A 25365-nucleotide genomic window follows, 5' to 3' on the forward strand; every position below is an offset into this window, starting at 1 on the left:
AATATAACTCTGATTGTATTCATCTGAAAGAAGAATGTCATATACACTTAGGATGGCTTGAGGGTGAGTAAATCATATAATTTTAATTTGGTAATTGCTATGTTGGATTGTACTTTAACATACCATTACAGCTTTGACGTAAAGGAATATTGTCATTATTTACTCCACCCTCATGTTGTTCTTTCTTCTTCGGGGAACAAAACTATGTGATTCATTTTCAACAAAATAAAAGAAAACAATGCTTTTATCTTCAAAATCATTTTTGTTTTGTCTTACATAGTATTTTTTTACAAGCTCAGCAACAACTCGTTTTTGCATAAAGGATTTAAGGTGATGGTAGGATTACGCAGGATATACTTGATGTGTCCTTAAAAAAAGCTGAATGAAGGATGCAAAACAAAAGCCACCTTCCAGAGGTGTTCAATTTGAGACGTCCTTTGATGCCGCTTGACTATGTGGAAGCCCAGATATGCAGCCTTGCTGGGATGCAGCCTTCCAATTGAGAATATCTGTTTGGGTGAATTCAATACCGTGACAGTACATACATTGCCACCCTCTGGACTGGAGTGTGATGTGCTGGATGGTGCAAAGAATAACAGAGGGGTCTGCCACATTTTTTACTGTACAGCTGCTTAAATATTGGTTGGACCACTTGGTAAATGATCAGTTAGCCACATGGGCTTTTTTTGCTTATACCGTCATTGTACTGAATTCACCCAATTGTGTTCAGCAGAAGAAAAAAAGAATCATACAAGTTTGGAATTAAGGATTTTACTTCTATTAAACTATTCCTTCAATATCACCACTAGTGACCAATACTGTCTTGGATCGCTGGACTACTTTGAAGCAATGACGTGACTAATGATCCACATGTCACCATCCTTGATCTCCACCAGCTAACGGTGAGATTAGGATGAGGGCACAAATAGAATACAAAGAAGTCATGGGTGGAGGATTTTTACCAGTTTTGAGGGTGTTTCTTTGAAATTCACAGCTTTATTCAACATCTTATTCAGACCTGGCCTTAAATTGGGGTGGGAACATACACTCTAAAAAAAAAAGGTTCTATATGGCACTAAAAGTGGTTCTTTGTCGTAATCTTAGGGGAACCCCTTTTGGTGCTATATAGCACCATATCTTAACATGTTCTGTATATGGTAGCGGTACTCTATAGCACCTTAGTCAGTGGTGCTATATAGCACCTCAGCCAAAGAACCGGTGAAGAACCGCTGAAGAACCACTGAAGCACCAAGATTGGTGCTATACAGCACTTAAAAAGGTTCCCCTATGATTACGAGCCAAGAACCACTTTTAGTGCCATATAGAACCTTTTTTTTTCAGACAACATGGGGGCAAGCACATTTATAAGTAATGCACCAGCACATGATCTAAACATCCAATTTAACAAGTCACCAGTAGCTGGATGCACTTTTCTTGCTCTTTGTAACATTTATAATGACAAGTCACATACAAATACTGATTGGTGTGCTAGGTCAGACAACAGTTTGTCATCACAAAGACAGTTATAGAGATCACTTTGCTACAGTTCTGATGTTCAGCTTTTGATCGGTAGGCACTCAACAACACTACACAGATGATTTTGTCATCATATAGGAAACTATGCATGTCGTGTTTAGAGTGGGGTAGGGTGGAGCTGAAACATAGAGGTGTGAGGTGGTTTTTTTTGTGTGTATTGGTTCAGCCCGAGACATTGGTGCTGCACTCATTTTGGAGACCAGTGGAAGGAGGTTCGTTGCCGGCCACTGTGTTGGTGTAAGCCCTTCGGTTGAGCTGGATGACAGTAGTTCTTGAAGGCATAGAGGACTGTCCATTCTCTAGAGAGCTGTGTTTGCAATGAAACAGGATGAGGAAACACCTGTAAAACTGCACAAAACACAGTAAATTACCACTCATATTTTCTAAAGACAAAAGATGCAGAACCATTAATAATTGTGTACATTTGTATGAAAGGTTGCCCAGCTTCCTTTGAATTGCAGCATCTCAGTGCATTTTTTTTTCTTACATTCATTACAATTGTAGTGGGAGTTTCTTAATATTACTTAATATAAGTGTTCACAATAAAGGAAAGGGCAAATCATTTAAAAATCAAGTTTAAAACACGTGCCAAGTTTTTAGAAAAGTACTCTTTATTTTCATGTTGGTTTCATATGGTTTAAAAAAAAACTTATGTCATTCTAGAAAAGTTTCAGTTTAATAATGTTAAAATCTTTATCTCTTACAAGTAATCCAGTGTGCATATATTAATCAATCATTTAAATATAGTTTAGAATGGATTATTAATTAATTAATAATTAATAATAATTTGTTACATTTATATAGCGCTTTTCTAGGCACTCAAAGCGCTTTACATAGAAGGGGGGAATCTCCTCAACCACCACCAATGTGCAGCATCCACCTGGATGATGCGACGGCAGCCATATTGCGCCAGTACGCCCACCACACACCAGCTGATTGGTGGAGAGGAGACTGAGGGATGATACCAATCGTATATATATATGGGGATGATTAGGAGGCCATGATGGATAGGGGCCAATGGGCAAATTTGGCCAGGATGCCGGGGTTACACCCCTACTCCTTATCGAAGGACATCCTGGGATTTTTAATGACCACAGAGAGTCAGGACCTCGGTTTAACGTCTCATCCGAAAGACGGTGCTTGTTACAGTATAGTGTCCCGATCACTATACTGGGGTGTTAGGACCCACACAGACCACAGGGTGAGCACCCCCTGCTGGCCTCACTAACACCTCTCCCAGCAGCAACCTAGTTTTCCCAGTTGGTCTCCCATCCAGGTACTAACCAGGCTCAGCCCTGCTTAGCTTCAGTGGGAAACCAGTCTTGGGCTACAGGGTGATATGGCTGCTGGTTAATTAATATCATGGATTATTAATTCATGAATATTATTAAATTCTTTAGGGGGTCATACCACATGACATTTTACAACCTGAACTAAACTTCATAAAATCATTAAAAGGTCAAAATTATCTGATATTTTAAGATGCGACCTCAGTCATGACCACATTCTGTCACAGTGTGTTTTGGTGTTGTTTCATGTTCTTAGTTTGCCATGTTCACTGTCTTGTTTCTTAGTTTGGCCCTGTCCCAAATGGCACAATTCATGTGCACTTTTGGTCTTGTGGACTTACAATGGCCGCTGCGTGCGCGTGTCTGTTAAGTCCACGAGACCGCAGGGTGTCCCAGTTGTCATTTAAGGTCTCAGAAGGGTGCTCGCGAGCGCCCCCTTTGAGGTCGATATGCGCCCTCGATGCGCACTTCTGCCGAGCCCGCACTGGTGCGAGCTACGCAGCGGACTTCTTCCCAGCAGTCAAAGCGACATTACGTCATGAAAGTGCGGACTCAGAGGAAGACCGTGAGGGTTTAGGGTGCCATTTGGGAAAGGGCCCTTATCATGTTCTTTGTCAGGTTTCCTGGTTGTCATGTGATTCCCATGCCCTCATGTGTAATGTTGTCATTGGTTCATTGTCTAATCATTGTTCACAGGTGTCCCTTATCCAGTCATTAGTCTCAGTGTATTTCAACCCTCATGTTTGTAGTGATGGCGAAGTGAAGCTTTCTGAACCAGTGAAGCTTTCAGCACAATTGTATCAGAAAAAGGTTCATTACTCAAAGCTTTTCAAATCAGAGCTCACGAGGACCTCTGCTGGTGAAAGTGAGGGAAAGCACTGTGTCGCAAAATGTTTTGCAACCAACGCATTAATTTAGAAGCAAAAATGGATTAATGGATAGATTAATAAATTAATGAATGAATCAATATATTAAATGCATGACAACAATCTGTTCCATTGCATACTCCTAGTAACTCAAACCAATAAAGATAACATTTTGTATTGTGAATGTGGACACTTTTCCTGTTTGTAAACAAATAAAACTCATGAATAAATGAAGTAGACTAAATAAATGCAGATGCATGCACACAAAGAAACACACACATACTGTATATATATATATAAAGGCTGCAGAACAAAAGCCAAATATATTATCAACCTTATTGGGTGAACTCAAATGAAAGTGTTCCACATTTCTGAACCATGACAAAGTCTTGCAACAATAAACTAGCGCAACACAATAGTTCTAGCACATGATGTATATAACACATGTTGCGCTTTTTGAATCAGAGTACGAAGCAGTCACGTGGGTGTGTGTGAAGCGAAGCTTCGGATGTCATTGGTCACGTGATTTTGATTGAACGAATCAAGCATTGATACAAAGATTCACTGAAAATCGTTTAATTTTTTTGACACAAGCTTCTGAGCTTTGGTATCACTGTTAACATCATGTTTGCCATTTGTCCATGTCTAGTATTGAATGTCTGTGTAACCCATTGTTGGTGAGTTTTCTGTTCAACCATGCTATGTTAAGCTGTCACAATTCACTAGTGTGAGTGCCCGCGTTTACCAGCAGAGAGCACTCCACCCCGGACTGTCACTCCATCATAGACTATATTACCCATAATCCTTTGCCCGGACTCATTAGCACTCACTGTTACCTGTGTCTCATTTCCCTGTTCACTTCACCCTATATAAGCCTGGTTATCTCAATCATTCATTGCAAAGTCTTGTTTGATGTAAACTGCATTTCTGAGTGTTTTCCCTGGTTTCATGTCTCTGATTTTGGATTTCTTGCCTGTTCCGTGGATTACCCTTTTGCCTGTCACTCCTGCCTTGTTTGCCTGTTTGGACTGCTTGCCTAGGTATGACCTTTTGCCTGTTTTGATTACAATTGTTGATTACCCTTCATTAAAGCTGCATTTGGATTCTCAACCCTTTGTCTCTTGGAGCAGTATGTTACATAAGCTAAGTCATTGTTTCTTGTTTTGCCAAGTCTTTGTTTTATGTTTGGATTATTTGAGTAAAACTGCTCTTGGGTTCTGCAACTTACCTCCAGTGGACTGAATGTCATGCTACGTTCACACCATACATGAATAGAGCGTCAAAATCGCGTCTACCGCGTCTAGTTGGACGCTTGAACAATTTTAATCCATTCGCACGTCCACAGTGAATTGGACGCACGTATAAATTGAGCGTTTGAAGGGAAATAGACGCGCGTTAAGGCGCTCCAGGAGAAATATGTCATAAAACACCACTCTGCCTCTTTTCATTTTCATTATAAATATATATTAAACAAAAGCCACACAAATGTGGTCCATGCAACTCCTACATTATCTTCACTGCATGTATTGAAATATCCTTAAAAAATAAAGTTATGAAACTTCTCTTTGCCCTCAGTCAAAACAATTTGGCAAACAACAAATTATAGATTCATGACACCAAAGATCGCCCGTTAGATCCACACAAGACGAACCACTACAGGATATCAGAGCCAGCGGCAAACGTCAGAAGGACTAGCCGAGGAAAGGCTGCTCTCGCCGGGGTTAACGAGCGTGAGTGCCCGGTGATCGCCTGGATCTCACAACTCCAAAAAGGCAAGATTATTTTTTTTAAATAGGCGCTCTCTTTATAAATAAACCACAGATTTGAGCTTTAAACAACTACATTCTCACCTGAAAAAGTCTTAAACAATTTTGTGTCACACTAGTAGAATTTTTAAATTATACAGGGTTTCTCATCACGTCACTTTACTACGTGACAGTAGCAAGCAGGCTCCTGATTGGTTAACGCAGCGTGAATTGACGCCAAAATTAAAAATTTTCAGCTTGGCGTCGGACGCGAATTCGCTTCAAATGCGTGAATGCACAAAAAGCACCATTTGCGCGATGCTCAATTCGCGTCATTCGCGCGAACCACGTCTATCGCGCAGCAGGACCTCTAGACGCACGTCAACGCGCCTTTCCATTGACTTAACATTGAAATCACTCGCTCCTGACGCTCTATTCGCGTTTGGTGTGAACGCAGCATTACACCGTCAAGAGGATCTGCAGGGGTGATATAATTTCCTGTTTTTCTGCATGTAAAATGTTTGTTCTAAAAGCAATAATAAAAGTTAAGCTAAGCTACTTGATGTCGTCTTTTCAAGAATTTCAAAATTAAAGGGTTAGTTCAATAATGTAATTTATTACTCGCCCTCATGCCGTTCCACACCCGTAAAGACCTTTGTTAATCTTCGGATCACAAATTAAGATGAAAATCCGATGGTTCAGTGAGGCCTGCATAGCCAGCAATGACATTTCCTCTCTCAAGATCCATTAATTTACTGAAAACATATTTAAATCAGGTCATGCGGGTACAGTGGTTCAATATTATAAAGCGGCGAGAATATTTTTGGTGCGCCAAAAAAAACAAAAATAACGACTTGCATGTGAGGGCCGATTTTTCAAAACACTGCTTCATGCAGCTTTGGAGTGTTATGAATCAGTGTTTTGAAATCGGCCATCAAAATATAAGTCGTTATTTAGTTTTTTGGCGCCCCAAAAATATTCTCGTCGCTTTATCATATTAATATTGAAGCACTGTTCTCACATGTACTGATTTAAATGTGTTTTCAGTAAATGAATGGACCTTGAGAGAGGAAATGTCATGGCTGGCTAAGCAGGTATCACTGTGTTCCGAAGATTAATGAAGGTCTTACGACTGTGGAACAGAGGGTGAGTAATAAATTACATTATTTTCATTTTTGGGTGAACTAACCCTTTAATTTTAATTCAGAACTGAGAAAAGCATGCCCATTCATGAAGCGATGCATTCAAGCAAGTACTTTTGTATAAAAATATGCATACATTTGTTTTGTTTTTTCGTATTCTGTTTCTAATATGCATGAATTGCATTTTTTTAATGTATTTTTGAATAATTAATATAGAGCATACATTTTAGTCATTGACCAAATAATTATTGACTGGAATATTTTGAAGCACTTGTTTCTTCCTTCTGATGAAATGTCGGATGTTAGGTAACTTCTCAAGACCAGAGTTGATTACATTCAAACCTATGTGTGCCATGTGATCATCTCTTCACAGCTTCTGTAGTATGCCTAGGGATGCTACTTAAATTCAATCCAGTCCACACAAAAGTCTTGGTGGCATGACCTGAACTACAGTGAACATGAGTCACACACCCTGCTGGTTCTCAAATGATAGCTGCAGGGTTGATGTTAGTCAATACACTTGGAATACTTTGTTGCCATGGCAACTTATAGATGTGTACACAGAACAAACAAACTGTCTAAGGTGATTGGCTATCCCAAAGGGTGGATGCCCTGTTGTTCATATCATGAGACCTGATGTCTGATTGGCTTGCTGAGTGGTCTCGGCCCATCCAGGGCCCTGATTGGCCTTCATATTGCGTGTGGCTACATGCAAAGTATTTGATGTGTGTGCCCCCTGCATGTGTGCGTTTATACAGTGAGACAAGTCTGTGTCTGATTTTGGCAGGGTGCTGTCAAGCTGTGTATGTTAACAGCCTGCAGGCAGATGACAGAGTCTTGATGTAAAACAAAAATACAACAGTTCACAGAGTTGGCCATTAGACCACAGTACACACAGCTGAAAGAATGTGTACTTTGTGCTAACATAGATTTAACCACAAGATCTTTGAGGAGATTCTTTCATTTACTCACCATCATGTCATTCCAAGTATGTTTGACTTTCTTTCTTCTGTTTAATGTACTGTGTCACTTTTAAAGTGTCACTTTTAATTAGAATTATAACTTCAATTTCTACAATATAGCAGCTCTCTAGTGTGTTCACGAATTGAACAGAATAAATGAACCAGTGAAGATTAAACCTACCTATTATGTAATCGCCACGGACCAATGGTAGTTCAAAAGTGTTTATCATCTGAAGAAAACCTTTCTGGAAAGTTCGCTTTGGCAAACGGTTTCGAACTCTCGTAATTAACTCCAGCCAAACTTAATTTTGGCCTTATTTTGTTCAAAATGACATCAAAATATATATTTTATATATATATATATATATATATATATATATATATATATATATATATATATATATATATATATATATATATATATATAGGAATGTTCCCTAAATATATCTGGGTCATAAACAGATCGTACAAAAATAAGAATTCACTTGAATGAGACTAATGTACAAATAAGAGTTACAGATTGCAATGAGATTGTGTTGCTTGGACCCATGTAGCCTACTCGATACAATTATTATTAATAAATATATATCAACTTTTGTGTATCTGTGTGTTTATGTGACAGGTACAGTCATGATGATGAACCTTTGTGAGGAGGTCCATGTGTACGAGTACATTCCTTCTATGAGGCAAACTGATCTGTGCCATTACCATGAGAAGTATTACGACACAGCCTGCACATTTGGGGCATACCACCCTCTGCTTTATGAGAAACTGCTTGTCAAGCGCATGAGCACAGCTTCTGAGGAGGACCTCAAGAAAAAGGGAAAGGTCACACTGCCAGGATTCAGTAAGATCAACTGTCCGCTGTGATTTAAAGACTCTAATATATCATAACAAGGTGTACAGGTCTTCAAGACAGTACAAGCCCAACTGACTTAAACTAACAGACTTTTGTCATCTAATAGGGTTTTTTTTACCTATAGTTCTTAGAACATTCTGAGACAAGACATTATAATGAGGAGCACTTTCACAGAAGTCTTGAAGGGAAGCTTCAGCTTATATGATTCTTATGCTAAAAGGCATTAAAGCTAACATTGGCAACAGTGTCAGAACTGACCTCAATTCAGAGATTACAGATGCTGTAACTACAAAACATGTTTGGATTGCAGGACAAGGCGAGAGTTTCAAAGTAAATTATCAATTTACTTGGAAGAACTACTCAAATTAACACTATTTCCAGAGTGCAATCAAATTCTAGTTTGTTCTAATTATAACAAAGAAAAAAGTGTGAAGAGAGGATTGAAAAACGTAAGTTTTAATTTTCCTAAATGTTGGAATTTTTTTGTTTAATCAATGATTACCTTTTTATTTGAATGTTTAATGTGGTAAGCCACAGTATGAAATGAGTCAAGATGGAAAGAGATTTCTCATTTCTGTCTGTGCTGTGCTCATAATGTTCTGTGGATAAATCTTTTGCACTTTTCATCAGTTAGATGACATTAGATAATTGGATGTTAACTGTAGAGAATTGATCAATGTCATTTTTAAAAGATTTAATTTAAATTTTATAAATTATGCTTTTCATAATAATTTTTTGAATGTGAACTATACTGACAGACCTCTCTGAGAAGTTGGACTCACTGACCTTTGTGCGTATCATTTCTATAGCCGCGTTTCCACCGCAGGAACTTTCCCCAGGAACTAGGGACTTTGGGGTGGTACCCGGTGTGTTTGGACCGCAGGGAACAGGGTCTAGATGAAGTTCTGGGTAAAAATGTCCTCCTCAAAAAGTCCCTGCTCGCAAGGTAGTACTTTTTCAAAGTTCAGAAACTTTCGGGGGTGGGACATAGGCGCTGAACATGGTGATTGGTTGAGTTCACGCAGTATTTTATTTCAACCACAATTTTTAAAAGTGTGTTGCGGTGCGTGCAGTAAGTGTTGTTTGCTATTTGAATCAACAATGGAGTTTAAAAAACGACCGATGGACAGACGACGAGGTTCATGCTTTATTAAGCTTATATGCAGAGGATGAAATCCAGCGGGAACTGGAAAGTCGTGCGCAGTCCTACGTCACTAGACTAATCTTTACGGTACTTCAGACCAAATGTTCCTGGGACAAATTCCGGGTAATTTCAGTGGAAATTTCAGGTTTTTTTTATCTATATAGTAAAAAGTTGGTACATTTATTTCAAAAGCCTGTAATATGTTTTGACAGAAAGTGTCGTTTCAGGCTGCACCAATACTTACCTGCTGTTATTGTCTAAATAACTCACATTTTGAATGGGGTTTAGTGTTATTTATCATTTCTTACAATCATTTCAGTACTTGACAATTTTCCTTCTATTGGCTGGTAATGTGTTCTTTATTGTGGAAATAGGTTTATACTGAGTAAAGACCAGTGGTGGAATGTAACGAAGTACTAATACTTTCACGTATCTGTACTTTACTTTAGTAGAATCAATAGTGCATACTTTTGACTTTTACTTTGTTACATTTTGCAGCCAATATATTACTATTTTGTACTCCACTACATTTCTACAACGTTCCTTTACATTTGTTACATTTTCTGATCAGCTTCAGGGCTCGACAAAAACGCGTGTCCACTTGTCAGGGACAAGTGAATTTTTTGAAGGGGCAAGTGAAAGAGAATTTACTTGCCCGACCAGACAAGCTAAAAGGTCAATAACAAAAATAACTAGGCAAACACCAAAATGCAAGAATGATTCTGCATTAATTTAGTGTAAGTGGTGATCGATAGTGGATAATAATATATAATATAATTAACTGATAGTAGCTGCGCTGTTGAGGCTTGCGCAGCCTCATGAGGAGAAATTTTAAATTTATAACATATAATACAGATAAAAAACATCACACAACCAAGAGTGTTGTTTTCCTGAATAACACCATGACAGAAAATGTGACACTGATTTCATATGACAGTTCCATAAACAATTAATTAACATTAAATCACTTACATTTTAGATGCAATATTGACCGTTTTTGTTCTATTTCAGCAGCAAAAATATGTCCAAGATCACATCAGAACCATAACGCATCTCACAGCAACAGTGTGTTACTGAATGATACAGCGGTTTGAATGAATCGGTTGAATCAAAGATTCAATGACTCACTCATAAACGACTGCGGCCCTGTCCCAAATGGCACCCTAAACCCTAACGGTTTTCCTCTGAGTCCGCACTTTCCCGACGTAATGCCGCTTTGACTGCCGGGAAGAAGTCCGCTGTGTAACCCACACCAGTGCGTGCTCGGCAGAAGTGCGCATCGAGGGCGCATATCGACCTCAAAGGGGGCGCTCGCAAGCACCCTTCTGAGACCTAAAATGACAATTGGGACACCCTGCGGTCTCGTGCACTTAACGGACATGCGCACGCAGCAGCCATTGTAAGTCCACAAGACCGAAAGTGCACATTAAGTGTGCCATTTGGGACAGGGCCTGCCTCATTCCTGAATGATTCAGCCGTTTGAACGAATCGACTCAATGATTCACTTATTAAGACCTGCTGCCACCTACTGGCAGTTTAGTTTCATGTTTAAAGGGTTACTTCAGTGATTTAGCATTAAGCTTTGTATGTAAACTGGGTCATTTATGCAGTAGAAATATGAAAATATTTTTTTTTTATTTGGTGCCTTCTAGACTGAGAAAAGACATAAAATGTATTTTTGTCTCATGTGGATGAAAGACAATAACTCCCAGAATGCACTTGCTTCACTGCCCTACGAGGCCCCTCCGTACACCGCCCCCAGCGTCGTTTTGATCTTCATAATACAATAATTTCGTTCAGTTAGAGAATAAACACTACAATTAAAAACTGAACGTGTCTTTTCAATAAAGTGTGAGTGAACCGAACGAAAGTCATGGCACAGACGCAGCAGTGTCAGATTTCATTCATCACGAAGAGCTGAGCAGAGCTGAGGTAACATTAAGCTCCAGTCTGGCACGTTTTCAGATCGCATATGGAAGATAAACTATCACAGGAATTCACTGAAAAGTTGAAACACTCACTTTGCTCTGCACCACGCTCCGTTATGATTGTCCGTGCGGCCGTCTGTGTCTTACATTCTGTGCGTTAGATCTCTCCCCTATGGGCGGGTTGATAACATGCGGAACAGCTCCATCTAGTGGCTGTAGTCTTTAGCCTCTGGCCAAAAAATCCTCCGATGACGCAAAATGACGATATTTGTGTCATCAGAGGATTTTTTCCAGAAATAAATTGCATAATTCTCTCGTCTCAGGGGGATATGAGGGGGGAAAGTACCATACTTTGAATATACTAACGGGTTTCTACTGATACAAAGCCTATATAAATCACTGAAGTTACCCTTTAAACATTCTTTCCAAAATGTCTTATTTGTATTAAAAATATTTAAAACATCTCATAAGATTTTTTTCAGTGTAAATTGTTTAATTTGATTGGTAACAGTGTCTTATTCTAATTTACTTTATTGATAAAATTTAAGAATATAAAAGGAAAGCTGAAGCATAGCCTATTTTTAATAAGATTAGGGGAAAAATGCCCTTTATAAAATGTAAAAATATCATAAATATGCAGATTTAAATATGTCGAAGCTGATTGAACTGAGAATATTGCTTCAGAATAATTTAACTCTGCAGATCACCCTGATAGATAACAAGAATTGTAAGTCAGAATGTAAACTGGGCCACAGATGGTAAGCACAAATACATTAACCCAAAACTAACTTAATTAAAATGCCACAGCCCTTACGTTTTGTATTTTATTTTTTTTATTATTAGAATATAGACATTACGATAATAAATTGTTATGCAAGTACTTTTACTTTTAATACTTAAATAAAAGGTACCTGATTTTAAATGTAAGTAGGGTTGACATTGTGGTACTTTTACTAAAGTAAACATGTCTCTGGTTATTTGTGCTTTTACTTAAGTACTGAGATTCAGTACTTCCTCCACCACTGGTAAAGACAATTAAAGCTATGTATTTTGTGGAAGAAATGTTGTGCAGCAATGTGGTTCAGTGTATATCATAAGAAATCATATCTCATGATTCATTGTTAATTAAAAGTTAAAAATGTCTAACCTGTTTGTTCATAAGGATGTAAATAAGAGGGTTGATGACTGTGCTGCTTTTGGCAAGGAGGGAAGGCACCACGCTCGCAATGGGTGTGATGATCCCCGGATGTCCAAACGTGGCCATCATTGCAACAACCCCATAAGGCATCCAGCACAAAAGGTAGCATACCACTGTAGTGATGACCATAAATAAAATGTGGTACTCTCTCCGCCTTGCTGCTGTCTTCCTTATTCGCCCTACCTGAAAAACATGTAAATTAGCAACAGCAATGATTCAGAACTTCAGTCTTCAGTATATGCAAATCCGTCATGAAAGGATTTCTGATCCACTATAGAATGAACCTACAGTCTGGTTTGGAGGAACCACTGACTCATAGGTTCATGAACATACTTTATAAAGATGTCCTGAAATAACAACAATTTTACATAATTTATGAGGTGTATGTGGAACAGATATAGTAAAATGTATTCCAAATATAATGAACCGCATTTAACAAATTGATATAGGGTCTTCTTTATAATGTAAATGCACAAATGTTCACTTTTAAAAGCAAGAATCCAGTACATTCTTAAAAATAAAGGTTCTTTATTGGCATTGATGGTTCCATGAAGAACATTTAACATCCTATGAACCTTTCCATAGCGCAAACGGTTCTTCATAGTGGAAAAAGGATTTTTAGGTTATTAAAATGTTCTCCACACTAAGAACTGTTCACTTAAAGGTTCTATAATGAACCCAAAATGGTTCTTCTATGGCTTTGCTGCATGTGAAAACCCCCTTTTGGAAACTTTATTTTTAATGCTGACTTATCTCTTTTTTTATAGCATAATAGAAAGTGTGGATTCCAGATATCGCCAGCTTAAACATCCTTTGAGGCGGTTTAAACTTTATCTGGAGTCTGAGATACTGACCTACTTTGAGCTTGAGTCAGAGAGGCATTGTTTAGTTCCAGAAAGGATTGGAAACTGCACTGCAGGCAATTGTTTTGAGTTGTGAAATCTGATTTGTAGAAATTTGTACACACATAAATAGTGTAATATTAAAGGGATAGTTCACCTAATATTGAAAATTACCCCATTATTTAAATCACCCTTAAGCCATCCTAGGTTATCTTCTCCCAGGCATTCTTCTTTCAGACGAAGACAATTTAAAATAATTAAAATATGCCCTGGCTCTTCCAAGCATTATACAAAATAATCCACACGACTCCAGGGGGTTAATAAATTAATAATTATAATAATTTGTTACATTTATATCGCGCTTTTCTAGGCACTCAAAGCGCTTTACATATAGAAGGGGGAATCTCCTCAACCACCACCAATGTGCAGCATCCACCTGGATGATGCGACGGCAGCCATATTGCGCCAGAACGCCCACCACACACCAGCTGATTGGTGGAAAGGAGACAGAGTGATGAAGCCAATCTGTATATGGGGATGATTAGGAGGCCATGATGGAGAGGGGCCAATGGGCAAATTTGGCCAGGATGCCAATAAAGGCCTTCTTAATAAAGGCCTTCTTAAGCAAATTGATGGGTTTTTGTGAGAAAAATATCCATATTTATCACGTTATAAAGTAAAATATCTAGCTTCTGGCAGACTGCCATCCGTATTCAACATATTTGACAATATTCAACAATATTTTACTTCAAAACGTGTTAAATATGGATATTTTTCTTACATAAAAACGATTCGCTTCATGTGAATTACTTTTATAATGGATGGATACACTTTTTTGGGCTTCAAATTTTGGACTGCCATTATAAAGCTTGAAAGAGCCAGGACATTATATCTAACTCCGATTGTATTCGTCTGAAAATAGAATGTCATATACACCTAGGATGGCTTGAGGGTGAGTAAATTATGGGATCATTTTCATTTCTGGGTGAACTATCCCTTTAACTTTTGATTGAGTGTGATGAAATGTACCTGTTTGACAGCACATATGAGCCGGCTGTAACAGTACACCATGACCAGCACAGGGATTCCCAAACAGAAAATGAATAGGCAGATGATATAGGAATGTGACTTGGGGGTGTTGGCGGTCCATGTCACCGAACAGCTTGTTCCTGCCCCTTCCAGTCCATAGCTACTCCAGCCCAGCAGGGGGGGAACCGTCCAGAACAGTGAGTAGAGCCAGGAGCCCCCAACAGCCAACAAGGGTTTGCTGTAGTCTGGGGCTCTCTTGTTGTAAACAGTTAAAGTGCTGTAACGATCATACGAAAGGACTGCCAGAGAGATCAATGATACAATCCCTGTTAAGAGGAAAAGAGAAATTAGGCTTTATGCTCAGTTAAAGAACAGGGATTTTCAAACATTTAACCCTGGTTTCAAAGACAAGGCTTGAGCCTATTCCTAGAGTAAAATATATGTTTGAGCTGTTTTAACTGAAAGCAACTTGCACTGACATATCTTAAAATATGTCAGTGCCATTGATTTGTCTCAAGATGCACATCAGTTATGTTTTTTTCTTGTTTTTTTCTATGGCACGTTTATACAATCTAATTATATGATAACTCCCTCATGAGGGACCCCTTTTCTAAAATATAAAGAATAAGAAATATTGTATATGATCAATAAATATTGTTCCAACAATGTGTTAGAGAGAACATTACCTTAGGAATTACAGTGAAGAGCAGTGTTGGGGAAAGTTACTTTTAAAAGTAATGCATGTATTACATTCTTTTTGTATAACTTTTTCTCACCTGGGTTGGGCTTGCTGGTTTGTTTGTTTTTAATAACAACAACAAATGTAAAATCCCTTTCGGACCAAAAGTAAAATGAAAAAGCCTCAGGCTGAAATAAATGCAAATTCACTCCTGAACATTAGAGGGCACAGCTCAAACAAACCTTACAGAGGTGCTGCCGTTCTGGATTGCAGAAGAAACTTCAACACTCTGGTGCTGCGTCCCACTCCAGTTTTAGACACGCACTTGCAAACTTCCCTAAGCACTTCCCCTCGGGGGAATCCCCGCTGCCATTTTGAAGGGCGTTCCACTTCGTGAAGTGGACAAGGTAAGTTTATATGGACAGACCCTTGCTACCTCGATTTTGACCGAGGGAGCGAGTCTTCATATGTACACTTCAGGCAGCTTCATATACCACAATGCAACATGATTGTGATGTCACCGCATATCGCGTTTAATTTACCCCACCACAAACAACTCTATGATATATTTAAAAACATTTAAAATAACCCAAATACACCTATATACATATAGAATGCTACATTAAACTATTTCGTAAAGGAAAAAAATAAATAATACATCAACTCCATAGTGGATTCGAAGTGATCAAGGGCTTAGGACGTTCCAGTTCAGTCCATTGCAAATGTTCCTCCAGTAGTGGGCACTCATGCAACGTGCAATGACGCACATCCGAGTGAACGAGACGGAGGGAAGTTAACGAGTGAAGGGCCTAGTAAAAATTAACTGGAACGCAGCATTGGTGCTTCTCATTTCTTATGTGAGCATCCTAGCTTCCTTTCCTCACATCTTAGACCCCACCCCCAGGATGCGAGGGAAGGATACACTTGTGTAACCTCGCTCATGACTCCTCAGGAAGCTTCCTTGTTCCTCATTCCTCGCCTCCTTGCGGTGCAATTAGAGAATTGAGATGTCCTTCAAGATGGCTTAGTTCAATCAGTTTCTGGGTCACAGGCTGGAGGATGGAGGAGCGAGGAAATGAGGAACCATCAATTTGAGTATTGAGAAGCACCCTCTTACTTCAGAAAAACAAAACAAACAAAAAAACACAAATGTAATGTTTATCTAAAGTCATTTTTGCTTATTAGTATGGATGAGCAAAGACATTGCTCATCAGCAAAGACATTGATTAATACAATGATATTAAACAAAGTATATTTGTGTAATTTAATAATTGCAGGTTTGCGTAATATTCTGAGTTTGCATTTCACTGATTTTATTCATTTTGAGGAATACTGAGTCTGTTTTTGTGCAAGTGAAATGATTAAATGCATGTTCATATTACTACAATAACCATCATTTTTAGACATCACACACAATGCCACTGCAACATACTCCCGAATTCTCTCAACATAGGGACAGGAGAGGTGTCAGTCATTAAATGGGAAAACAAAGTAGTTACTTATTGAAAAAAGCAATCTGATTACGTAACTCCTGTTACTGTGTTATCCCCAATGAGGAGACACTTCCTAGAAAGATACAATGAAAGACTATTTTTCAATGTTTTTACAGTTCAAGGAAGGAGAGATGAATGTTTACAAATTATGTTTTTCTTTTTACAAGCCATTATGCACTATTTTATTTATTTCTCAATGTTTGTCTATTTTTAATGTTAAAAACTATAAAGCTAATTGGAATGATAACATCAATATAGTACATACAATTTTTTTCCCTTTCTTTATCTTTTTTTTAAATTTAAAATCTCCTAAAATAAAGAACCCTATAGCCCCTGAACACACTAATGAGAAAACCCTATTTTAATTAGTCGAACTCTTGAACTTTCAAAGGATAATAAATGATCAGGATAATAAAATCAGCACCAGTTTGATAATACAAGTAATTTAGTTTGAATATCTGTTTATCTGCATTTATGTACACATCATAAAAATGAATAAGATAAAGAATTTTTCAGACAATGCACAAATTCATTGCCTGAAAACGGAAACATAAATTGTCATTTTGGGAGTGATGACATGTTAATAAATGGGAAATAATTACAGGGAACAATCTGCCTTTCTATTCACGTTGGATTCCAAGAAAAGCAGAATGTCAGTGATGTTATGATTTAAGAAAAAGAAAAAATAGAAACGATTCCCAGGTATCTAGCTATTTCAAGAAACAAAGTGGGCTATTTCAAGAGCATAAAGTGGGAAGAATATCGCAGTCCCATTTTGTTGCTTTTACATATTAATGAAAATGCCTTTAGGCAATAATGATGTTCTTCAAAGGGCAAGTGTGGGATTTTTCAGACTGGGTGATGAGACATCTTTTTCTATTGCCTGTATGCAAATAAGTTCATTCATATCACGCCAAAACAGATTATTTTCCCACATTCAGATATGAAAATTCATCATGGGCACTAATTCACCAGATATTCACCAGAATATGAAGGCCACAGTCACTGTTCCTTTGTTTTCTCCCTTTAATTATGTAAAAGTCTGTGTTAATAAAGATCTTTGAGTCTGTTGACGGAATCTTAGGCTATCGCATTTGCCACTGTGTATGCAAGAAACGGCACACAAGAGTAAAGCTGAACATATTTGCACTCCAGAAACACAGAAGAGGATTACAGGGTAATTTTCCTATTATGAGTATGTTGTTGAACACTGTCAGACACTGCAGCTTTCATTCTAAAGGGCGTTAAAGAGGACCTATTTTCCTTTTTTTTACATTTTCAACTTTCTTCAGTGTGTAATGTTGCTGTTTGAGCATGAAAAAAATCTGTAAAGTTTCAAAGCACAAAGTCCACCCCAAAGGGAGTTATTCTCTATCAGTAATGATGGTTTGTGCCGGGGTTAGAAAACAGTTGTTTTTAGCTGTTGCCAGGAGCTGGCCTATGTCACTTTTTTTAATATTATTTAATTTTGAATTAAAGTATTGCACGACTGCACCCTTCTGGTATCAACTTGCTACCACCTAAGCCTATTTATGTGACTGTTTTAGAGTTTTTGTTGAGTTTTTAATGAAGGAGGATTATAAGGACAACTGGGTTGGAGAATCTTAATGTGCATCATAGATGGGCTTTAGTTTGCAGTATTGATTCAGAGGAGGGGGGCCTTGGAGTAAAAAAGGTTGAGAACCACTGGTGTAGAACCAGAAATGTGAAACTTGTGTATTCATTAAAAACTTGTCTTTCACATGAATCCTTCTTTATACAGAAGGAAAAGTACTATGTGTGCTGTTATTGCAGAGAATCTAATATTCCAGGGATTTGAATTTGCATGTTACTGACATACTGCACATTTTTCAGTTTGCTATTGCTTTTTTACAACAGTTCAATAAACAAAATGTTTCAACAAAAAAAATTTCCAAACCAAAGCAGTCAAAGCAGAATCAACCATTGTGTGTCTCAAAACAACAACAAAACAGCAGTGGTGTTTAGTTTCCTGAATGATTTTTTTTTTGGTTCAATAAATGATTTGCATTCAAGTGCTTTGTTGGTGGAAAGAACAGGAATCATGGATGTTACCAGGTTTATTCTTGCTTAATTATTGGGAAAGTCTTATTAAAGCCAAAATATTATTTACCGTCTAATTCAATGACAACCATATAAACATTCACTGCGCTATCTAGATCTGGCTGATGATTCTGGAATTTCGGTCAAATAAAGGCTATTTTTGATGTGTGTAAACATACAATACGCTTCAAATGATTATTTATATTTGTAAATATGCATTACATTAATGACAAGACGAGGCGAGGTAACTGTTATGGGGAAAAAAAACGAATAAAGAATACCAGTCACAGCAGCAATCGTTCTCCCCTCCACCATGTTTAAAGTTTGTGGCCCGCCCATCTCGGGAACTTAAGTATCAAAATTATCCCTGAGGTTCCCAGTGGTAAATATGACTTGAGAGGGCATTCATGTCCAATTTTAACTAGGAAATTCTTGGAATGCTACTCAGCCAATCAAATTAAATAACCAGAACTAAATTGGTTCACAAATGTTATCAACAAAGCTAAACTTGTATTCAACCCATGGCATTTCTTTAAAGGTAGGGTAGGTAGGATTTGGTAAAAAAACTTTTTTTCCAATTTTTTTTAAACTTTCTTTATATATCAATACATAATTAAAATGTAAGTACTCAGAAAAAGAAAGTATAAAAATTGAGTGTCTGTAGACCTCTCACGACTGTTTTAAAGACAGCTCATTATTTCCATTCACTCCACCTTCTCGCTTCTGGGCTCTTTCCAAAGCCACGCCCCCAAAACACATGAACGCGCTACGCCGACCACGATCAGGTCAGCTGAAAGACGCATTATTTACCTGAAACGTACGGAGAAGAAGTGAATGTAGTGACATCATGTCAGAATCACATGTAATAAAAATCTAACTTTATCATTGTGAATATAAACAAATAAGCTAGAATAACGATACTGGTAAAGTTTAAAATACACACACAACACAGTGTCTACGACACACACAGATACAAGATAAAAACATCAACATAAACATTGGTAGAGTATATAAAAACAAACTGCGGAAATAAACGTGCAGGTAAAGTTCCCTGTGAACATCGTAAAAGAGTTTAGACAGAGGGTAGTAGCTAAAGCTAACTTAGTTCTAAAAAAAGTTCCTGGATGTGGTGTACTAGCTTTTACACATGCATTTTGTTATCTAAAGTTACATTTTGCGAAATTCAACACGACAGCGATCAACTTGAGCTAAGCATATTGAGTATTTATCATCTCTACTAATGGTTCGCTAAGTGTATAACATTGTAACTTTATGCTAAGTAATGTTATGTTAGCTATATTAGGCAGCTACGTGTGCTAGTGAGACATGCTTCATGAAAACTGTATAATGTATAAAAATTTAAATGTATAATCAAAATGAAAGATTACCTGTCCAGCAGAAATACAGCCTCTTGAACTCAAATCAAACGGGTGCGCCAGGGTTGCCAGGTTTTCACAACAAAATTCGCCCAATTGCTACTCAAAACTAGCCCAAAACAAGCCCAATCGTGTTTCTCCGGTAAAAATTTCTCCGCGTTTGGGGGGTAAAATATGTGTCTTTTTGGTAGGGCTGCCTGCTAAAATTCGCAAATCCCGGGGCAAAATATCACATAATTGGGGTCGCTTCAACCCGCGGACATGAAAAACAGCCCGCGGCAACAGTGTTTGAAATAGCCCGACTTGGCAACACTGGTGTGCGCGCATGTTGGCAGATCCTGGAGCAAAAGCGGCGGTAGCCATGGTAGCGAGAGAGAGTGACAGTCGCCCAAGCCAATCACTTGTTTCGGCCCGAACGAAAATAATGAGCGGTGTTTATTGCAGATTAAAAAGTCTAGAGTCACTCGATTTTTATACTCTCTTTTTCAGAGTACTTAAATTTTAATTATGTATTGACATATAAAGAAAGTTTAAACAAATTTGGACAAAAGTGTTTTAGGTCATTCTTACCTACCCCACCTTTAAGCTTCATGAGTAAGTTGTAAACTCGGTAAAGCTGTCCAGAGAGACAGATGAAACCATTTATAATACTGTGTTTTTTTTTCTTAATTTTTGCTTTTTCAGTACTATTATTAATCTTTCTGTACCCCTTTGGGATTTTCTACATACTTGCATACAGCATACACAAAGCCATCTACAAGGGGATAATAGCATCATTTTGAACAGATACACTATGACTTATGTGTGTCAGTACGGCTACATCAGCATTTGCATATCAGTTTTAGTAACTCACTTTAGAAGCTTTATATAATAAGTGAGAGGACTGGAGGACCACCTTATCTGACCACCAATATGACCAAAAAGATGCTTAATATTAGATCAAAGTTCAGCTTATCTTCATATTCTACAATGATATACCTGCTCAGGCAATTTTAAATAGTATCTTCTTCTGAAAGTACAAGATTCACTCTAAAATGTCTTCTTGATTAGGACATGCTCGTTACATCTATAGCAATAGCAGCGCCTAGGGTTTTTTTTTTTTTTTTCACACAATTTTTTTTTTTTTTTATGTTAGTCTTATTTAGATAATTGCTAAAACCCCATGCATATTGATACAACAAAGCAAAATATAAAAGATCTCTACAAATAAAATATAGCCACAAATGCACAAATATATTAGTTTGCTATCCAATTAGTTTTGTTTTTGCCTTAGGGAGCAATGTCTAACTGAAATATTATAAACTACACTCTTCCATAACTCTGATTTAAAAAAACTGAGATGAATATGAAATGAAATTAATGTTTTCTCATATTTGCAAGCCATGCGTCTCTTTGGTTTAGACTGCCCTCAACCAGGCCTAGTTGTTCACCATAAGTTCCTCATATTAACTTAATTTGCAGAAACATCTATGAGACATGCAAAGCTCTTGGGGTGCCCAGATCAGACATCTGCTGCTGTAAGCTATCCACTTGAAGTTTTGAAATTCAGAGATGCTTGAACCAGTCAGAATTATACTCTAATCCCTCTTATTAATAAGTCATTTTTACCATAGAGCTGTTGATACCAATGGATTTTTTGTTGTTGTTTGTTTGTTTGTTTTTCGCATCCCTCTTGAAAATGTCTACCTAGTTCCTTGAGACGCTACACTGGGAACGATACATGGAGTTGACACTATGGGGAATGCTATCAGCATGACCAGTGTCTGAAGCATGTGTAAACACCGATTTTATTATATTCACAAGCTGAGAGTTTGTGAGTATTAACGGGCATCTGTGATATACGTCATCGATTATTTGTTTGAAGGAGATATCCAGGCAAGCCCTATGCCTGGGAACTAGACCCAGAGTCGTGTTCCCCTTCTCAGGGAACCGAGGTTACATATGTAACCTAGGTGTTCCCTTTCAAAGTGGAACTTTGGCACTGTGTCATGATGTTGATGCTATAGGGAAACCAGTACCCACTATGCCATGCTGAGGGATTGCCTGGCTCACTAAACTGTAAATATTCACAATGGACATAGCATTAATTGACTCAACGGATTATTCATCAAGAGCGTGTCAACCTCCAGGGCACAACCAAAATGACTCACTGTAAAGTGGCGCCATTCTCTAAGCCAATATCCTCCCATTTCTTCTTTATTAGAAGCAGATACCCAAGCCTGTATGCTCTTCAACAAGGGAAGGCCTGGCCTTTACAACCTTCCTCCTTCCCTTGTGATCAAGAGTAAAGCTCTTAGGCGAAATGGCTCAGCTTTGTCATAGCACCCTGGCAAAGCTCTTAGGAAGTAGCCTACCAGGGGGAAGATTCCACGACTCTAGATATTACCACTACTTCCAGGGGGAGAAAGCAACTTTCATCTTTGATAAGGAGGGATACAAACATGAGAGCAGCATAATATAATTGCCAAAGCACTCGCCAACTCTACTTAAATACCCTAGAGCTCACGCCCTGCTTGAGATACTTCTCCAGGACCCAGACAGACTCCATTCACTCAACTAAATGCTAGAGTGCTAAAATAACAAGGAGGGATTCTATCAGGCAAACTACCTCTACTTGACAGCTTCTTTGAACATGGATCATTAGGCCTACTAGAGAATTTATGAGGTACCTAACCAAAGGGTAGCAAGACCCAGTTGGGGAGGGAGAGAACTAATAATTGTCCAATAATTAAGTTGTCTTTCCATTCTTCTCTGTATGCCCTATTTGCCCTAGTACCTGCAGCATGCAAACAATAAAAAAAGGCAGTTTAGTACGCGAGGAAGCCAAGGAATAATTCTGAGAGTAGAAAGTAGGCTACGTCAAATAATTATTACAATAAGTTAGGCTCCATTGTGTAACAAGCAAATGTATTATTCTCTTTCCATATTATTATCCATTAATATGGAAAGAGGAATTAAACATAGTTTGTTAAGAGCATGACTCAAACATGCCATTAATGGGCTTATTCAAGTCCTCTTTTATTTATTTATTTTCTTTTATCCATTCCGAATCTCCCACATATGTGTGTTTTAGCAAGGCGGTCTGTGTTGCAAGTTGGTGAATTAATATACTTGCCAGATTACGTGTCACTACTGCTTTATTAATTTTTTAACAGAGTAACAGCTCACTACCAGTTACAAAAGGCACTATAACAGTATGTCACAGGCAATTCTTGTTGCATTTTTCATCAATTCATTTCTTAAATTATCCTTTGACTATGTTCTGGCCCGACATCTAGTGGCAAATCTTTTTTTGGCCCGACGCCAGCCTTACTTGCCGGCCCCTGCTCTACATAGTTCCGATTATTCTGCTCTGCCCTTAGGGACACTAACTAAGCTAACTAAAATAACAGTTGCTAAAACATCAGGCTACAACCTTCAGTAACACCACTTTAAGGGGGCCTACATCCTACAGTTGTGTATTAGAAAGGAAGCAACGAGAGCCAGACACATTGCTTTTGTCCAAAGCTCTCATCACTTAGGCACCCAGGGGAACTGCAGAGGAGATCCAGTCCTATTCTATGAAGTTTTCAATATAACAGGGAAAGAGTAGGTCAACCCTGCTCTCAATACATCAACACACATTCTTACTACAGTGTAACAAGAGATGCTGTAGTGTGCTTCTTTAAACTAGAATCCTCATCATAAGGCATTCCCTTACTTTAATAGAGAGCACTGGCTTCACGGCCGAGTCTCGAGATGGGCATGGCAACACTGCATGCACCGGGTGGCAATCAACCCGGCATGTCGCCAAACCTTCAGTCTGTGGTCAGACCTTGCGATTCTACGGCCAGGAGTTCCCCTAGAACAAGCAAGTTGATGCCTCCACCATTGGCTGAGGTGCCATGTGCAAAGGGCACACAGCAATGGGCTCCTGGACAGGACCTCGACTGCAATGGCAATGACATCAAATGCCTCGAGTTGCTACCAGTACACATTGCGGCACTTCAAATTGCTGCTACAGGGCAAGCATGTACTGGTCCGGTCAGACAACACTGCAGCCATTGCGTACATCAGCCATCAGGGTGGTCTACACTCCCGTCTCATGTCGCAGTCAGAAGCATCGGAGGATGCTTTGCGCCGTTCACTTTCTGGGTGAGCTCATTCATGCAGTTGACGAGCTCTCACGACAGCCCATCTCTCCCTGGAGAATGGCGACTCTCATTAAAAATATAAAAAATAAAATATTATGGGGATTTTGAGATTCTTCTGGGCCGCAGAAGTAGACCTGTTTGCCACTCTGGACACGTCCCACTGCCAGTTGTTTTGTCCCTGAATGAGGGGACTCTCGGATGTGCTGGCACACAGCTGGCCTCGGGACCTAAGCAAGTATGCATTTCCCCCAGTAAGCCTTCTCGCACAAACACAAAGTCATGGAGGACGAGGAGCAGGGCTTGCTAGTTGCGCCATACTGGCCCAACCGGACCTGGTTCCCAGAACTAATTCTCCTCGCAACAGCCCCTCCCTGGCACATTCCCCTGAGGAAGGACCTGCTTTCTCAGAGACGGGGCACCCTATGGCACCCGCGTCCAGACCTCTGGAACCTCCACGTGTGGTCTTTGGACGGGATATGGAGGACCATTCATACCCGCTTTGTGGGGCGTGGTTCGTGATGCAAATCTTACACACCAATGTACATTGGCTCGTTTAGTTTAGTTTAGTTTTAAAACGATACCGTGATTATCTTCGTATAAACTTAAAAAAATGTGAATCTTTGAGAATGGTGATGGCATGCAAGTAAGCAATACGTGTTTAGTCTATAGGCAAGCGCATTTGAATACGTATGTGCGCAGACATGTAGTTTTTCTTTACAAAATGACCGCTGGCATGCAAATAAGCAATACGTGTTTAGTCTATAGGCAAGCGCATTTGAATATTTATGTGCGCAGACACGTAGTTTTTCTTTACAAAATGACCTCTAAATTACTTGTCTGGCATGCATAATACAGCGTTTTTGGTAGTTTCAGATAATTTGGATAATATTTTTATCTGTTAGTAGTATCTCCACTGGATGGCGACAGTATGAGGAAGCCATTGATTATCAATCATTCAACAAAATCAACAAGACTAATATTTAAGCATACTACAATTTGATTGTGACAATTGTTTTCCACAACTTTAGGCCAGTCTTTAAACTCATAAAATTGCGCTTCTGCATTATTCCATTCAAAGTATTG

The 25365-nt window shown here is 38.6% G+C and overlaps 2 protein-coding genes across 3 annotated transcripts in view; one reads left to right on the top strand and one right to left on the bottom strand.

Moving 5' to 3' along the window:
* st6gal2b (ST6 beta-galactosamide alpha-2,6-sialyltranferase 2b) overlaps window positions 1-9826 on the top strand; it is a 50374-nt gene extending 40548 nt beyond the window's left edge. The window contains exon 7 of one of the 2 annotated variants that reach the window (XM_079841492.1): window positions 8163-9826. In XM_079841492.1, coding sequence (XP_079697618.1) covers window positions 8163-8410 — 248 coding nt within the window. In that variant the 3' untranslated portion in view covers window positions 8411-9826. The remainder of the gene's footprint in view (window positions 1-8162) is intronic. The other variant, XM_079841493.1, reaches the window with a different exon arrangement.
* tmtops2a (teleost multiple tissue opsin 2a) overlaps window positions 759-25365 on the bottom strand; it is a 47824-nt gene continuing 23217 nt past the window's right edge. The window contains exons 2-4 of the mRNA XM_079841494.1: window positions 14541-14866; window positions 12619-12852; window positions 759-1884 (exon numbers count right to left, since the gene is read on the bottom strand). Coding sequence (XP_079697620.1) covers window positions 1699-1884; window positions 12619-12852; window positions 14541-14866 — 746 coding nt within the window. The 3' untranslated portion in view covers window positions 759-1698. The remainder of the gene's footprint in view (window positions 1885-12618; window positions 12853-14540; window positions 14867-25365) is intronic.

Source organism: Gobio gobio, assembly GCF_949357685.1.
Source record: "Gobio gobio genome assembly, chromosome: 17".
Classification (NCBI taxonomy): Eukaryota; Metazoa; Chordata; class Actinopteri; order Cypriniformes; family Gobionidae; genus Gobio; species Gobio gobio.